The sequence below is a fragment of the Acanthopagrus latus genome, chromosome 4 (genome assembly GCF_904848185.1).
Source record: "Acanthopagrus latus isolate v.2019 chromosome 4, fAcaLat1.1, whole genome shotgun sequence".
NCBI classification, from domain to species: Eukaryota; Metazoa; Chordata; class Actinopteri; order Spariformes; family Sparidae; genus Acanthopagrus; species Acanthopagrus latus.
In genome coordinates this window covers 4,319,977-4,338,273 of record NC_051042.1, presented here as the reverse complement: position 1 = coordinate 4,338,273, position 18,297 = coordinate 4,319,977, and the positions used below count along the sequence as shown (strand labels likewise).

At 41.3% G+C, this 18,297-nt stretch overlaps 2 protein-coding genes across 3 annotated transcripts; one reads left to right on the top strand and one right to left on the bottom strand.

Annotated features, from left to right (window-relative positions):
• Nucleotides 1-321: 321 nt before the first annotated feature.
• On the bottom strand, nucleotides 322-10,373 carry slc24a5 (solute carrier family 24 member 5). 2 transcript variants are annotated; one of them, XM_037094771.1, is made up of 11 exons: nucleotides 9,869-10,373; nucleotides 8,824-8,842; nucleotides 8,274-8,321; nucleotides 7,761-7,940; nucleotides 6,047-6,130; nucleotides 5,695-5,798; nucleotides 5,458-5,558; nucleotides 3,499-3,782; nucleotides 3,212-3,421; nucleotides 1,301-1,402; nucleotides 322-1,217 (listed from the first exon to the last, which is right to left on the bottom strand). In XM_037094771.1, exons 1-11 carry the CDS (start codon nucleotides 9,971-9,973, stop codon nucleotides 895-897), a joined length of 1,560 nt encoding a protein of 519 aa, XP_036950666.1. In that variant the 5' UTR covers nucleotides 9,974-10,373; the 3' UTR covers nucleotides 322-894. The 2 variants fall into 2 exon arrangements, with proteins under 2 accessions (XP_036950666.1, XP_036950667.1); XM_037094772.1 differs by having other exon boundaries at nucleotides 323-1,217; nucleotides 3,212-3,418.
• A 2,970-nt stretch (nucleotides 10,374-13,343) lies between these two features.
• LOC119017761 (E3 ubiquitin-protein ligase RNF128-like) lies at nucleotides 13,344-16,099 on the top strand. Its single transcript, XM_037094773.1, has one exon. The coding sequence runs from the start codon at nucleotides 13,736-13,738 to the stop codon at nucleotides 14,822-14,824; it is 1,089 nt and encodes a 362-aa protein (XP_036950668.1). The 5' UTR covers nucleotides 13,344-13,735; the 3' UTR covers nucleotides 14,825-16,099.
• Nucleotides 16,100-18,297: the final 2,198 nt, after the last annotated feature.

The following is an 18,297-nucleotide window of genomic DNA, read 5'->3' as shown; positions in this document are numbered from 1 at the left end:
TTTAGTTAGGTGTGGTGTAGAGCTGCAACGAGAAATCGATTAGATGTTAAATATTACACTGATGTCCAACTATTTTTATAAGTGATCAGCTTATAAAAAGCTTATATAAAGTTATCATTCAGCTCTAGTATGGTGTCCAACAGTAACCACAGGAAGCTATCATATGTCCCAGATCTCTGATTGTTAATTTTGTCTCACCTTGGATTAGAAAGTCACTTGATTTTACTGCACTGATACAAATCTAAGAGTGGATCAGTGTCTCAAGTCCATATAAGCTGTGCCGTAAGCTGTCAACACGTAATTCTCTTTTTACTTTCTAGATAAGAAAAGACACGTGGAAAAATTCTTTGTCTTTTTTGCTCTTCCCCCCTTCCTGTTTGCAAACAGTAAGGACTTATAAAAGGGCTCATAAAAGCTTATCAGTGTTGCGTAGATGGTGCCTCTTTGTCTCCACTCACCCACCGACCAAAAAGGAAGGACAAGGCCACATGATTATGGTTGACACCTTTTTTATTACTTGACTCTGACCAGTCAATTCTGGATTTATCTGAACTGCAGTTACTCCTGTGGTGGCACATTTTCTGTTTATGGTTCTTGAGTAAGACAGAAGACACAGCAGAGCTTGATAACGGGTCTTCTTCATGTAAGGTGTCTGGGCTGACGGCTACACAAACAGAAGAGAGTGATCTTTGGCACATTTCCACTTTTAGTGACATACATAGTGTCATCCTCGTCATGAGATGTGACCAGCACACGTCTGTCATGGCACAGTATCTTTAACGGTATGTAAAGGGGACCAGACCTCCTTGGTTTGACATTCTAGGCTTGACACTTGTGTTTTTGTACTGTTGTTAGTCTCAGAGGATATGGCTTCGGTCCTCAGGGGGTCAGATCTCAGTCACTGCAAAGTCTTACAGGATTATTCCCAATAATCCCCAACTCATACAGGATGGACAGAGTTGCAAAGAGGATGTAGCAGATGAGAGAAATGATTCCCAACTTCCAGTCCAACTTCCATCCGTTAATGTGAACGGATATAAAAAGGAAGACGATGGAAAGGAGGAGCGTGCAGGAAATGAAGACCAGCCCAGAGCTGTTGACCTCCACGGGGTTGTTTGTGTCCACAAAGGCAGTCTTGATAAACCATGGCAGGCCCAAGCAGAGCATGTCGAACACATTAGAGCCCACGATGTTGGACATGGCCATGTCAGCTTTCCCTGATAAACAGAAAACATGTTTACATACCAGGTTTTAACCCTTATTTACACAGAGCACCTCAGAATGTGACCCTCATTCTTACCTTCTCTGGCCACCATCACACTGGCCACAGTGTCAGGTATACTGGTCCCAGCAGCGAGCAGAGTGAGTCCCATAACTGTGTCAGGGATGCCGAGAGTCTCGCCTGCATCAACATAACAGCAGTGAGCGTAAGAGGAAGAAGAAGAAGAATTTTCTCAGCCCATCAAAGTACGCTTCATCCCTCAGTTTATCACAAACATGGGGATACAAGATGTTCACTTGACAGGACAAAGTTGCACTTTCCACCACTGCATAATAGCAACCACAAAAATCAGAGTCTGCCTCCTCCAACAACATCGAGCAAGCAAAGACCATCAGCTGATACCAACTGTTGTTACAGGGTTAATAAATAATCACTGGAGGCAGGATTCCACCAGCAGAGCCCGACCACGAGAGTTAATATCAGTTCAGTTAATATCAGCCTCTAATTTAGCTCTGTAGAATTGTTGAACATTTGAGAAAATATAGACAATATTTAACTGTTTAGTTATATTTAAATCCTGTCTCCTACATTATGTTCTGCTAACAGATCTGTAAGTCTGGTGGCAATCTCAGAAACCAGTGACCCCTGTCTCTTTGGACAAAGGCTTATCGGTGCTGCACTTCTGGTGTGGCCGGGATGTATAAAGACTTTATTTTCTGTGCACCTGTCATATTTTTCTGTCCGATTAGCTGCTTCAGACGTGAAGATGGAGTTGCTGAAAAACACCAAAATTTTCATTGTCTTCAAGCGAAGAGGCGTGTTCAGCCTCTTTAGTTCTCCACACATACCTTTACCAGGCGCGATCGGTCAATAGTACTTGGACCAGTAAGGGATTACAAATGATCAGAGCACTTCTGGTGCAAAAATCTTGTCCATTGCTGACGGACTCTGTGTTTATGTTAAATGGACTGTATTTAATTTTTATAGGTCTTTTTTAGTCCCACCAACCACTCTAAGCATTTACAACACAAGTCAACATTCAGTCACTGGTTTCAGAACGTACCATTTAAGACCACTCCCGCACATCAGGAGCAATATCCATGAACCACTGCCCGTGGCTGCTTCTGGTCCAGTTCAGGGTTCAAGGTCGACTTCTACATTTCTTTATATGTGTAATCCTTGAGTGTACACTTTTCATGTCGCAATAATCTCCCTCAGTAATCAAACGTGTAAGTATATAACTCTGTGTCCTCAGTGGTAGCTTTGATTCTGATTGGTGAACATTGTGGGAAAAACTCCCTTCAGCTCCACTAGAGTCCAAATTTCAAGCTCATATTCTGAACCAACACTTCCAGCAAACCATCAACATCCTGCCTGTGCGCTGTAACTTTTCACAAGTTTCTCAGTCACATACTTGATGTTTGTACCTGCTCGGCCCCAGGCCTGCCCTTACACAAGCCTTTACTCTCCTGGCATGTGAGTCTATCTGACGTCTTCGGGATACTAATCTCATTATACTTCAGTAGACCTGTCACCATCACATGATGATGCTGCCCTTTCGACCTAATCCTAGGTCAGTTTTATGGTTTACATCTCTGTTGTGGATGGGTGGGGGTAAAGCTGTTATTGGACCCATGCCTGCGGGTCGCTCTGTATGTGCACGCACAGCTCACATGACGGTGTTCCCCTCAGGGTGAAGCAGGCTGTAATCCTGCTGCAGCTCAGCAGGCACATGGCCCACTGGAGCTACAATAACCCCCCTCTTAACTTTCCAGGACAATGGCATCTCAGGAATTAGCCAGCAGACCAACATGTGATTCTACTCTGCGAAAGAGGCATTTCTTCTCACAAGGTTCAAACACTTGTGATCCACAGAGGCTCTGCAACCCAGCGAGCCGAGCCTGATTTCCACCTGCAACTCAACTGCAAAGACGAAATAATGAACTGATTCTAACGCAAGCTCATCACAGAGTTCAGCAATGATCTTACCGACCACAGTGACCATCCACACCAGTATGTATGTGAACCCCGAGATCCAGACGGCCGACATGAGGAAGGTTATCATGAACCATTTCTTCCAGAACCTTCTCCTGCAGTCAGGAATGGTCAGGAAGAGCAGAGTGATGATGGGCAAGGAGAGGACCCAGAAGATCCGTTTCAGGTCGCTCTCCGGCACAGCGAACACACTTTTATGCTCTGCTGGATGAAACATATTTATGAGTAGATTCTTAAAACATCATCAGGGGGTCATATAGGCGGAAACACACTGAAAATACCTTCAGGAATCTCATTGAGGCCATGCAGGCTGAGGGACAGGTGGGAGTATCCAGAGTCGTCCTGGAAGATCCCGCTGTCTGTTCTGGACCGACTGCTGACTCGCAGACTGGTGACGTCGCTCCAGCCCATCAGAGGCTGCGTCTCCGTCTTTTCGCCGGATCCTTTACCCAGACAGGTGCAGCAGGGGCTCAGCTTCCTCAGGACAAACTCACTGATACGAAGGTCGAAGCACAGAACTATGATGTAGACAACGTAGACCATCAGCAGACAGGCGGCGTCGTACCTGCGGACAAATGACACAGTTTGAGCATTAAGATTCATTTAATGACCTCCGGGACAGATTTAAGCGTTTAACAGTACAGACGCACCAATCCACTTTTTTCCATTCAAATTATACTTTGTTTTGTTTTGTTTTGGTTTTTTTTTGCATTTTGTAGTAAAAGTGATGGGGAGCAATTGTTTTATCCAGGAAATGAAGTAATAAATACGTTTTAATAAAATAATTACTTTTTGTTAAATTACATTTATTTCACTGATTTTCAGTTACAATATGAATGCAATTCATTTTCATTTTCACTTTTTGAACCAGTTACATAAAAACTGCAGGTGAGACTACAGAATCTGTGTGAGGGCCAGGGACTGAACTTGGGACTCAACTTGACACAACCTTTGGCTTGACTTGAATAAGGAAAAAATGACCAAAAGATTTGAGTCACATGCTACAAAATATTCGAAAATTGTGAAAAATGTTGATCGATGTTTCCCAAAGCCCAAGATGACAACTTCAGACGCCTGTTTCATTCACAACCCAAAGATATTGAGTTTACTGTCACAGAGGAGGAAAGAAGGCAGAGTAATTTGACTTTTTTCGGTATTCAATTATCAAAATAGTTTAATTAAATTATAGGTCAATGCTAATCAATTCATGGTTGCAGCAATAACTAAAATATCTCCAACCAAAGGACTCAGTTGCAGTCGTATGTTCACAGTCACAACTAGTACATCTAACTCATATAATTATGGTAGTCATACACATCTGGGGAATACTTGATATCTTTGTAGAACACTTTAATTACTGATTAAGTAATTAATTTGTGCTGCAACATTTGACTATGGGCTTAAAACTGCATTCTAACATATATTCAATTTTCTTAATTGGGGAATCTAGTCTAGTATGTGGATCAGTAGCCAATATGAGAGGAAGGAACCACTTCAGTAAAGTCCACTTAGTAAGCTGTTGTCGGAGCTTTTGACCACAATGGCCATGGCCTCCTTCAGAGAATACAACTTTGTCATGTGACCTAAGTACAGGAGGACCTTGGTCGTGTGATAACATCTGACTAAGTCACTGAGGAAGGCTGTGGAATTCAGTCAAAAGCTCTTGCAGTATCTAATCAAATGGACCTTGCTTTAAGAAGATTTACAACAGAAGACATACAGCCTAATAAATGTCATCAGGCAGTGTTTTCTAAATTGCCATTTGCAAGAATCATCGGATGAGGAGACCATTTTGGAGCTGTTGTCAAACTTTTGACAGCTTGGTTTTGTTTTCTTTTAATTTCCCAGGTACTAAATGTAGTCCATCTTTACGAGATTCTGTTTCTAGAACATAATAAAGGTGTGCTCTTTATCAGCTCATCCTGTGTTCCTATCAAACTAAATTAATTCTATTGCACTTGAAAATCTCTCCTAAGCACTGAGCGCTACTGCAATCAGTGTTTATGATTCAGTGTTGTAGGATTTAAGGGACGTTTACTGCTCTGCACTGTCAGTGTAATAAACGCCAGTGACTCACTACCGTACGGTTGTTTTGTGCTCAATGATTTTGTTTTGTGTTCGGTGTCACAAGACGCAGGATGACTTTGTGTTTTATAACCACTTCACATGTAGGCGGTGGAAGGTCTGAAGATCAAGTAACTATATCCTGATATCATTATAGTGCAAACAGAGACACTCACCAGTACACCTTGTTATCTGAAATGATGGCAATAACAGCAGAGACACTGATGCCATATGCCAGGCAGTCTCTGAACAGTGGCCAACAGCTGAGTCGCCCTGCCTGTTAAACAAAAATACACAGTTTACAGGTTAAACAACAGAGTACATACAACGATACTTCTGCTTTGACCCAGAAAAAGTAATAATGTATGTACAAGTTGGGTAATCCTCTGTCTGAATATGGTGACAGACTGTACCATAGAGGCCAAGAGTCCACATGCAGCACAGATTCCTAGCAGGTTGTAGACTGCCGATCCCACGATGGTGCTGACCCCGATGTCGCCCTTTGTCACAAACACACCTGAGACACGTGATGAGCACAGTTAGCTTTGAGGAAAGGGACAATGTGGACGCATTGATGAAAACGCAGTGCAAATACAAGCAAAAATTATCAAGTGCTGAGAGAAAGATTGCCCTAATCCATCTCTGTTCCCATATGGCGGTGAAGTCATAGTTCATCAGGCCGGGACAGTGACCCTGATGCTGCTGCTGCTGCTGTCATCATCACCGACATAGCTGGTTGTAATTATTCTGTTAAAGCATGATTACCCAGAAAGGCTGTGACCAGTTCCGGTGCAGAACTCCCAGCTGCCATAAACGTGGCTCCGGCTACATCCTGAGACAGACCCAGACCTGAGAGAAACCAGACACCAAACACCACAGTACACCACAGTTTACATAGGGTGGACAAAATGATAAAGACAGCTGAAGATAAGCTGTCCAGCTGAACAACCAAAACCAAAAACAATTAACAGTCACTAAAGCTTCAATAAGGTCGCATTCGTTGTAGGGCTGTGTCTAATGTATGAAATATGTTATGACACATGTATGTTATTCATCCACCCCCTGTAAGTTTTAATAGTTAAGCTCCTTATTACTGGTTACTCAATTATTCAGTTAGCCAGTCAATAGTTTAGATGTTTTGAAAAAAAAATGTATTGAAACAAAAATGATGATTATATCTACAATGTCACGATTTGTTGATTTTTCTTTTAAAGCCAAGTCTATTTGGGTTTTGGACTACCGCTCGGTCAACACAAGATGTTTGAAGATCATTCATTATTTTGAAGACTTTCCAGAATGAATGTGCAAACTGAGTTTAGCGTTAGTCTAATCGATGATAAAGATGGAAACAGAGGTGAAACACTACAACCACAGCCGGGTGAACGTTAAGTTCAGTCATCACAATCCAACTAAACAAACTCTGGATATTGTATATATCCAGGTTATATATTCACATAATCTATCCACATATTTATGTATTCTTGGAAGTCTGATGATATTGTTGAAGTCTAATCCACAACTATAATATCTGCAGGAGTGGAAGCCGTACTCAGATCTTATATACTTGAGTAAAAGCTGTAGAAATACTCTGATACAAGTAAAAGTCCAACATTTCAAATTTCACTCAAGCGAAAGTTCAAAAATCTTGTTTTATTCAGATCCGAGCACATAAAGTGAGGACTCATTGTGCAGAAGGACCTATTTCAGAATGTATGCGGTATTTTATATTCTTGGATTACAATTTTTGATGCATCCATGTGGACCAATTCCTATTCATTTCTATTTACATATAGTACTTTTTTTTTTACTGCTGGGTAGCTTGTGGAGCCTGACCGATTCCTCGATGTTTGAGACTGGTGTTGATGTTGATTTTTGTGAGTTAAAAAAACAATTCTGATAACACTGTATTGACCGACATGTGCACATTGTTTGCAGTGATCCTTGTGACAGAGACATGTCACAGAGGCATGATATTCAACATGAATTAACATTTGTGAACTTCACTGGGAATTTGATAATTATCATTTGCCCCAAGTGTCTTTTTCTGCATGATACATTGTAATCTCCAAGAAAAGTTTCATATCGGAAGAAAATACATGTCAGCACAAATACATATGTGATAGGTTTGATGATATCAGCTAAGGGATATATCAGTCTACTCTAGTGGCTTGTAAACCTCCTGAGGATCAGTGAAGTCTTATATATATTAATAATATAATTTATCTGTGGAGTGGTAGCATAAAGTAGCAGAAAATGGTGATACTCAAGTAAAGTGTAAATACATCCAAACTATATGTAAATGTACTTAGTTACTCTCTACCATTGAATATCTGTAACTGCTGTGGTTTTAAATACAATAAATAAAATCACAAAACCACTGCAAAATAACTTTTACCATCAATGTACCATCACTTATTGGAATAGCAGTGGCCTATGGTTAATGATGCAGTGATGATGCAAGGTATTTCACATTACATACGTTCACTGATTACTTCCAAGGAGGGCAGAAAGTAATCATCGCAGACTATGGACACAGCCAGCAGCATGTAGAAGATGATCATAAAATAAATGATGAGCCCTCCATCCTTCCTCTCCTGCACCGTGAAGAAACCACCAGGAAACTCTGAGGATTGTGGAGAGATGCACTCTGTCTCATTCTCTGACACACACACACACACACACACACACACACACACACACACACACACACACAACATCACTGACAAAATCCGTGAAACCCTGCAAAAACAGGCATCTTGTTGCTGGAGACAGTTTGAATTGTTCATGGCAGTTTCACGGTGATTCACGCCCATCAGGCATGAGCATTAACCGAGTACACACAGGGCCAACACCACAATGAGCCATGGCATTCATAATGACACGTAAAAATCAGATTATAATAACAAAACAAAACCTACTGAGGACTTTCATCAAATTCAAAAGACCACAAACAAACACACACACACACACACACACACACTTCATGTCTTACCCAGAGCCCGTCGCACCCTGGCAGAGTGACTCCCCTCAGCTGATTTTGCTGCAAATGACACAAGATGGACGCTGCAGTACAAAAATAATACAAATCCTAGGAAGTAAGGTATGAAATCTTTCCTCTTCTTTCTCTGCAGAGCTGCCACCTTATTCATTGTCAATGCAGTCAGTGGAGTGGAATTAGCAGTCACTTCTCCAGGGAGGCATGCAGTGTGTTTCTTCAGCCTGACAAGCTTGCAAAAGATTAAATGTGAGCTGAAGCTGCCTGTGAGCGCTGCATCTAACACTACACTACACTACACTACAAGCTGCACTACAAGCTTCACACAGAGAGATTATTTGGGGGGAGAGCACATCTTTTAAGGTCCAGCAGGAATGGGGGGTTGAGGCGGGGGAGTCATCACGAGTTGCGAGTCATTACACCCTCCAGCCTGAGGCGCATCAGGGGTGGATTTAAGAATGAAGCCACACAAATGCTCTGCTGACTTCACACGTGGAAAATCAGTTGTTTGTTCGCTGCTAACAGAATTGCAACACACATTACTCACCTGTCAAATATAACACCGCCTAGAAAATAAAAATAATATCATGACAGAGTTAGAGTACATACATGACACGTGCTGTATGTATACTATGGGCCTGAATCTGATATTCAGCATCATTTTCAATTACTGGAATCAGTGTTTGATTTTTCTGATTGCTCATAAATAAACACACCAAACAATGAGCTCCTTTGGCAGTGTAACAAGCTACTAAAGTTAGCATGTAGGCTACATGTAGTGGCGTAAAAGTACAATATTTCCCTCTGGAATGTTACAGAGTTGAAGTATATCATCCACAAAATGGAGAGTAAAGTACAATTACTTCCAAACTGTATTTAACATATTTCAATAACAGTGTTCACACACACTGTACACCTTAACAAGGAGAAAGAACAAAACAATTAATAAACAAGACACAATCTAATTAGAGGAGCAACCACACCCATATAATATAATATAATATAATATAATATAATATAATATAATATAATATAATATAATAGCAGATACATAATCTAAAGCAGGTCAGTCAGTAGAGGTCATGTTCCTCCAGTGAACCACCATTATTTAAGAAAAAATATATGTATGGTAACTGATGGAGAGAGACAAATGATTCTTTTGAGCCCTTATGTATTAAAAGATCACTTTCCAACTTGAGAAAATCTCAGCCAAACTGCTATCAGACTGTACTGGATAGATAGATAGATAGATAGATAGATAGATAGATAGATAGATAGATAGATAGATTTATTGATGCCTGAGGGGAAATTAGATCATCATAGAAGCAGGCACATTCAATTGTTGCAATATTGAAATTCTCATATTACAACTTTAATTAGACAGGTGGGCCTATCAAATGAGAGGGGTGTGTGTGCGTCCGCAACTCCTCACTTGTGGGGGCTTAGTTAGGACAACATTTCTAAGTGTGTGTGTGTGTGTGTGTGTGTGTGTGTGTGTGTGTGTGTGGACTGACGGGGTGTCGGACTTGCTCGGACATGCCCCAAAGTCCCCCCCCCCCCCCTCGCCCACAAACCAGGCAACGTGTGCGCACTTCAGCAGACGCAGAGCTGACGGACGGTGTGTCTCCACAGCAGCCGGGCCGCAGAGCAACAGGTGAGCTGCTCATTACTTCCTTCATTTCACCTGAAGTTTGCATGTGCTGGTCATGTTGCTGGCCGCATTGAGGTAAAACACTGAGCACGAGCTCTTGTAGCTCTATGAATGCCAATTAATCACTTAACAGACTCGTTGGCATTTAGATTGCATCAGAGCTGCCGGGCAGCACAGCAGCTCATTAAGGCCGCACACGCTTCTCCTGCTGTGATGGATCACCGTGTCAAAACTGTGTTATATTGTCCGATAATGGACAACAGTGAGTAAATGGCGCCCCTGTGTGGAGTAATTAGTCTAGATTGTTTCTGTTTGAAAAAAAAACAGACTAGAGTAAACTTGGCTGAGGCAGAAAAATATGAACAAGAACATCAACAGAACAAATATCACACTCACTGCACCATGTCTGAGCCATGGTGCAGCGTCCACTCTTATATTTAAGCTTTGTGTAGTTTGATGAACACATTAATCTCATTCTGGATAGAGACTTTTAGATCTTTACTGTTGTTTGTGTTTTTGTTTTTTGTTTTTTTTGCCAGAGGTGTACTGTAGTTTGACCACTTGTAGACATTAAAGAAATGTGTAGCCACGTAGGACCAAAAAAAACAAACTTCAGGAAATAAGTCAATCGTACAAAAATAGGAAATATAACTGACATTTTGAAAACTCAGCTCAAATGAATGGAATGTCTGTTCATCTCGCTTCTTCTGAAGAACATGTTGCAAGTCATTTTTTTTAATTTATTTTAAAAAACTTTTGTATTTAAAGTTTTCTTAAGTCTTTGTTATTGACCACACTTCCCTCAGTTCCCATGTTGTTCCAAAAGGCCACTTTTCATCACTGAGTGGAGGACGGCAGTGTTAAGCAGCTTTACAAATGTTTCTGATTGATTTACAGTTGTGTGACTATAGAATCACCTCTAAAGCGTGTTTATTATCGAGGCTGTATTTGTCAGTAGTGTTGAACTGGACTGCATCTGATTGAAAAGGCATTTCTAATATTTTGGACACCTCATTTATAGACATGAGAAGAGCGATAGGAGAAACACCTGCCCACATAATGCGCTGCGCTACTTTAAAACCACCCAGCATGGCCTAGAATTATTATTGATTTATTCAGTTATATTAAAACATGATTATTACTAAATGACTAAAAGAGGTTGTGTGGAACTTTTGCATTGGACCTGAACCAGAAAAAAAACAAAAAAAACCCCAAAACAAACAGGTGTATCTAGGTGGCTGGTATCTATGAGTGAGGACTATTTGATGCAAATTGTAGATCTAATGATGTTATTATGGGCTGGATTCACTGGTGATATAAGTGATACTGGGCTGTGGACTTTGATATTTGGTTAGGCATGATTGTATAAAAGCTGAGTATGCAACTCTTGTGTCCCCCTTGTGGTGATTAGGTTTCTCTGCCATTAACTCGACATCGCTGCTGTAAAATCTCCCCCTCTTCAGTTTGAGTACACAACATTTATTTAATACAGAGAGATCCTTCTGGAGGATATAGGCTTGATGAATTAGAGCAAGGTGTGAACTCAGTTAGCAGTGGTTTAAATATAAAAGACTTTTATTTGTATGTAAAAGGTCCTTATTCCAGCCTCAAGATGAGAAATCCAAAGCTTTGCAAAAGTGGAATTCCTGACAGAGCTGTTGTATTGGATTGCATTAGAATGTACAGATGTACCTAATGAAGTGTCCAGTGCGTGTGCATTAGTTTTCGCCGCTGTCGGTTTGGTTGTTTATAGGTTAGTTTGTTGGTTTGTCAGCAGGATTACACAAAAACTACTGAATAAATTACCACCAAACTTCCCAGCCCAGAATAGAACTCAGTGACATTTAATCTGGATTAAACAGGTGGATCCAGGAAACGGTGTGTGATAGAGCGTTTTTAAACAGTTTCGTTTCAGATCTGGATGTGTAAGACTCAGTGCAGCAGCTTGTCTCTGAGCAGACCAGCCAGTAGGTGCCAGTGTTGGAACACAAAGTCTTTCAGGACGTTATGAAAATATGATTCCTGAATTCATTCCAGTACGGTAAAATGATTTTTAGGAACAAAATGATCTTCTCTGCGGTTCATGTCAAGTTAATTTAAGGGTTTCATGTTGTGTTTTTACTATTTGCTGTGTAATTATTTGAGTTTCACAAGTTTAAGACTCATAGCAGCACCATTGTTCCTCTTATCAAGGCTGCAGCCATAAAGATAAATACCGCACTGGCTCGCTTTTATTTTTTCCACTGAGATAAATGATTTGATAGCATATTATACAGAAGCCTGTGTACTGCAGCTCTTCTCTCTCTCTCTGTGTGTTGGAGAGCTAAGGTAAAATAGCCACTTGGCAAGGAGGCTCTCCATCTAATTTGTCATTGGAAGCCTCTCTGTCTCCTGGTGTGTGTGTGCGTGTGTGTGTGTGCGTGTGTGTGTGTGTGTGTGCATGCTTTCACTTGTGTGTAAGAAGATACAGTGGAAACTTGACAATACCCTCTTCCATCTCAGTTGTCAGTGGTATTCCAGCCAAGTGGAAGAAAAGTGCCTCCACACAGAGGAAATATGTATATATTATATGACAATGTGCACCTGCAAGAATTCATTTATCATGTGGTTGCAACTACCAGTTACTTTTGTTGTCCATTAAAGGTGCACAATGTAGTTTTTGGCAAGAAATTTTAATCATATTTAAAGAGAAAGGTCTCTATTGACTGTTTTTTTTTTTTTTTTTTAAATTTCTAATCAAACGTAATAGAGAAATTCTCTTCATTCTCATGACTGAATGAACTTAAAGGACAACACAATGTCATGCTGTTTTTTTTTTTTTTATACATGTTTTATGTTTGTATTTATTTTATATTTAACTTTTGACATATAGCGGACCCCGCCACCTTCCTAGCTTCAAACAGTGTTCTGGGATCTTATTTATTATTTAGTTGTATTTATTCATTATTTTTAGTAAATATTTACATTTCAATGTTTAATTATTTCTCCGAAACTACATTGTGCCACAACAACTAATCTGTTGATGCTGTATTCTCTGAAATAGTTGTTTGGTCTTTAAAATGTTGGAAAAAAAAGAAAAAAAAAGTCACTTAGTGTTTCCTAAAGCCCAAATCACCTTGTGAAATGTCTTGTTGTGGGCACAATCCAGATATATTCAGTTTGCTGTCATAGAGGAATAGAGACACCAGGAAATATTTTCATTTTGGAAGCTGGAATACATTTTTTTGGACATTTTTTTTCACAACTGATTGATTAGTTTTTCCAGACATCTATATTTGGAGTGACTTGTCACATGCTAGAGGGTGACTTGTCAGTTTGTGTTACACCACAGTGATGTCAGCCGCAGAAAAAAAAGGGGAAGGAAACAAGCCCAACAGGAAAAACTGGTCGAGTCGCTCTGTTCACCATTACACAAGACAAAGTCGACGGACTTCATTAGTTTTGCGAGATCAGTCTGTGGTCCTGACCTATGCAGCCCCTTCTGCCTTCTCTTATACTGCTCCTTGGCTCTTGAAACAACACAGCTCTGTTTGTTTTCTGTACTTCAACTTGAATACCAGCACCCTGCCCTCTGCAAGGAGTGTTCAAGGTTCAGGAAGATAACGAGAGGTGAGTGGCTGACGCATAGCCCGTGTTATGTTACCAGAGGCTCATATCAGATTACGGTAGACAGCAGGTTGGGTGAAACTGCAGCTGTATTCAGATCGTCGTGGCTCGAACAAACCAGGAACTGGGACTAACAAAGGAGTTTTACAGAGGCTAAAGACGCTAACCGGGGTCTTCCTGTTGTTTTCAGAAGAGCGTTACCATGGGGGAGAAGACACAACACCGCCTGCTGCTTCTGCTGTGTTTGTCAGGGCTTGTTCACTCTTCTGCTGGCATGGTGTTTTGGACAGCCGTGGTGGAAATAAGCTATGCGAAGAATGACAACGAGACTGTGGACAAATACTGTGAGTGTGGGGTGTACGGCCGCAACTCTCCGCTGGCCAAAGCCTCCGGTATTGTTACACTTCCCAAGGGAGACCCTAAAGGCTGTGGCCCGGATCCTGTGTACAACCGCAACTCCAGCTCGCCAGCTTGGATAGCCCTGGTGAAAAGAGGCAACTGCACCTTCAGCGAGAAGATCAATGCTGCCAAAAGTCAGGGGGCATCTGGCGTGGTGGTGTACAATGTGGAGGGCAGTGGCAACAGCACCACTCACATGTCACACTCAGATGCCCTTGATATTGTGGCTATCATGATTGGGAACACTCAGGGAATGGAGATATTCAAGCTGGTGAAAAATGGGACGGATGTTCACATGCATATTGACATGGGCAGCCCTCACGGACCCTGGATGGACACCTACTGGCTTTACTTCCTGTCCATTGCCTTCTTCATCGTGACAGCAGCCTCCATCACCTACTTTGTGTTTATCTCTGCGAACCGTCTCTACAACCTGGGCATACACAGGCGCGCTGAGAAGAGGCTGAAATCTGAGGCGAAGAAGGCGATCAAGCGCCTACAAGTGCGCACGCTCAAGAGAGGGGATGAGGAAACCGCCTCCGATTCCCACATGTGTGCCGTGTGTATCGAATCCTACAAGGCGGGCGAAGTGGTGACGGTGCTGACATGCGACCACATCTTCCACAAAGCCTGCATCGAGCCCTGGCTGCTGGAGAGGAGGACCTGCCCCATGTGTAAGTGCGACATCCTGAAAGCCCTGGGGGTTGAGGAGGAGACGAAGGAGACCCTTTCTGTCGAGTCGCCACCAGATGCCACTGTGATCACAGTGACAGGAAGGGAGCCCATTTATGAAGTCCCACTGACTGACACAGCGGGCCCTGACCCAGAGAGACATCAGCATCTCTATGACAACAGGGCCTTCGAGGGCGAGTCGGAGGCTGTGAGAGGATGAACAACAACAGCAGCAGAAACAAAACAGCACCAAACCACGGCACACTTAAATCCCCTGTTTGAGATATTTATCTGGGATACATTACCAGCACAGTGGAATCAGACTTGATCTTGATTTTCAAATGCAGGCATGCTGAACGAAATCTTAATGGACCAAATGTGTAATTAGCTGGGATGCCTGTGCATTTTTCTCGCTGTTTGTCTGTAAGTTGTAAGTGTGTGTTCATAAAGTTAACTTTCAGGTGCTTTAGAATAGATTCTGTAAACTGAGTGGTCACGCAGCGCTGCCAGTGTCAAAGTGCTGTTTTGCATAGTAAACACAGCAGCTCGACACCGGTTAAAGAGGAAGTGCAGCAGAGCATTTGAATATACGTCTGAAATCGGGGCCAAATTTTCTTCCACAGGAAACGTGTAAGCTTGCATTGCTCACAATTGACCATCGTCTTTTAAATTCACAGCGGAATTTGTTTCCTTTAATTCAGTTAATTTGAACAATATGACCTTCTGTCTCCTCTTTTTTTTTTGTTGCTGTCAGGTCGTCAGGCTGGTAACACAAACACACCCTTATGAACACACCCTTGACTGGTAATGCAGGATGACACACAATGCACCTTGATGAGTGTATGATATCACCTGAGGGGCCGTGACTCTCCGAACATGGTCTGTAGGAACATGTTTACCGCAAATCCCTTTATAATTTGAGAGCCCTCAAGAAATAGAAAGTCCTGTAGTTGTGTGACAACGAATGTCATGTGAGAAATGTTTATGTGTGTTGGAAACGGGGAAATCATCTTAATGTGTACGTTTTTTTTTAATTATATGAATGTTGAGAGAGATTTATTGATCATGAAGTTCAATCTGTTGATATCGAGGTAACACTGTGTATGAAAAGTTCTTCTCTAAATTAGTTATTCTTGAACAGGTCTTCCAGTTTCCTTTTAAATTATTTATCATGGAGTTTATTCAGTCCTACCTCTGAACTCTCTCATGTGTAAATTTTTGAACATGTCTAAGATTCTTGCAATGCAGAGATGAAGTGTGTCCCTCTGAAAATGATAAAGCTCATGACTTGCTCGGTTTCTTTGTCCGCTGCTGGGGATACGCTGCTGATTATGGTACCTAATATATATTTTTCTATGTTGAATCATTTTCACGGCTGTTGAACAGATTCCAGGAGTCTTTAATTGTTCTGTAAAGATGAATGTAACTTTCTGTATTGAATCACATTGATGCTTATTAGAAAGCAATAAATCCCTCAAAATGAGGCCAAATGGTATGAGCATAGTGCTTGTAAGAATGGTGTTTCTGTGTGTGTGTGTGTGTGTGTGTGTGTGTGTGTGTGTGTGTGTGTGTGTATGTGTGTCCACATCAGAGGAGTCTGTGTGGTTAAGTAGTGTCTCATTTTCAGAGTTATAGTCTCGTTCCCGGTGACTGTCGGAGACGCACAAAACTGTAATTACCTCTGCACAGGTTGGAGCCGATCTGCACACACCTTGAGCCTGAGCTGAATAATCATCGTATCAAATAAGTAGAAGGGCCTGACCGAGCACGTAGAGATATGCAGCTGTATGCTGACTGGAATGGAAACTTTTTATCATCCTTCCAATGTGTTTTAAAGGGGCCATCACAGTCACGGTGTTTTACTGTGAGGCTGTTACATATCTCTGAATCATTCTGGACTTCAGTCTTGTATGATTACAAACAGCTGATACAGAGGAAATTGTTCGTCATCTGTACTGTTGTGATCCACATCCCATTTTTGTCTTGTGGCCTCAGAATGAAGCCCACATGTGACTGTGCAGCGCAGATCATGGCCAGAGGGATTCTTCTTTTGGGATTGTGAAGGAAAAAGCTCAATCAGAAATGATAAACATTACTTAGTGTAGTTGTCGTGCTCTAGAGCTTATTTCACATGTATCTTTACTGTAATTTGTTATTTTAATTTCTGTGTCTAGGGGCCTCCCCTTCAATTTATCCGGGCCTTTAATATCAATAAATGTGTATGCTGTCACATGAGACTAGAGCCCCACTGGTACTTGATGTTTGGGGATGATGATTTCTCATAAACCCAGACACTTGTGACAAAGATACTGGAGGCAGATTATTTTAAAATTTTACGGTACACTTAATTCTCTAAAATTACATCACTGCTCTGAAACAATAAACTGGGAATTGAAATATTATGTATTACCCAAGCATCATATCAGCTGAGCCATTCATCGGCCAGGCTCTATATGAAACTGTACTGTAGATCATTTTAGATTTTAATATTATATATGTCACACATATTTTCCAGGTTTTAAAAGGCTGCATCACAGTAAAGCAATTGTCTGAACTTCCCACGCTGCTCCACTAGTTCTAATACTAGCCTAACATTACGAATGATTATGTCAAAATACTGACGGTCATTCCTACAATATTGTTGCAATTGATATCAAGGTATTTGGTCAAAATATTTGTGATATTTTAATCTGTCATCCTGTCTGAGCACTCATGATGTGTTTTTGAGGAGGTTTCACAACAAAGAGATACCGCAACATTATTTTAAGGCCACACTGCCCAGCCCTGCCCACATGTGACCCCTCAGCATGGATTATAGCGTCAGTCATGAGCTGAGTGAGCATCTCGACCAATCCGTGACTTTACTCCTGGGATTGTTTGATTTCAACCAATGCTGAATCTGCTTTTGTTTCTCATGTTTAGTTTTTGATTTCGGGTTGTGTCAATGCTGTGCCTCAGTCTGAGGCACAAAAACTACCATAAACACGGCTTTAAGTTGTCTCGCCATCTCCTTAAAAATATCCATCCCCCTCTGACAGCAGTCTGTCACTTGGCTGCCGTGACTTCTCACCTATCGTTGATATGAAATGTATGATGCATTTTTCATTTTATTCCGGTCGACTGAGCTGTACATTAAAAGGGTTTTTAGAGGCCTGATGAGATGAAAGTATCCAAAAGTTCACATAAAACAAGCAAAAACTGAAAATGATACACATAATTTATGTAAGAGAAAGTTTGATGTAGTTTATATGTCTCCAGGATGGGACTTAAAGAACTTATCTCACACGTACTATGGTTTACATATTCACGCTCAAATGATATATTTTAGATTTTGAATAATGTCTTCTGTGGCCTGGGGCCTTATCCTTAACTTATCTCAGTACAAGGCCTCTTTATGGTCAGAGGCTACATACTCATGCTTGGTAATCTATCATTGCTGCGATGGCCATGCAATGTTTTTGTTAATGATCATTTTCCTTTTGTTTTAACATATTGACCAAAAGTTGCCCAAGGAGGACCGAGTGATTTATCACAGCTGCATGAGAGCAAGCTTTAAAAAGTCTGTGTGTGAGTGTTTGACTTGGGGAGGGAAGAATGTGCTGTGTCATGGGGAGGGGAGATGTGAAAGGTGTAAAGACCGAAGCAGGTGAACAACCAGAGCAGATGCTATAAAAAAGAGCCAAAGTCCAGAGC

Excerpts from the sequence above, each read along its gene's own strand:
- slc24a5 (XM_037094771.1), bottom strand. The coding sequence starts at position 9,973 with ATGCAAACTTCAGGTGAAATGAAGGAAGTAATGAGCAGCTCACCTGTT. Across the intron at positions 5,559-5,694 it reads GTGGACTCTTGGCCTCTATG|GCAGGGCGACTCAGCTGTTG; the intron begins GTACAGTCTGTC and ends TTTGTTTAACAG. Across the intron at positions 3,422-3,498 it reads CCTCAATGAGATTCCTGAAG|CAGAGCATAAAAGTGTGTTC; the intron begins GTATTTTCAGTG and ends TGTTTCATCCAG.
- LOC119017761 (XM_037094773.1), top strand. The coding sequence starts at position 13,736 with ATGGGGGAGAAGACACAACACCGCCTGCTGCTTCTGCTGTGTTTGTCA.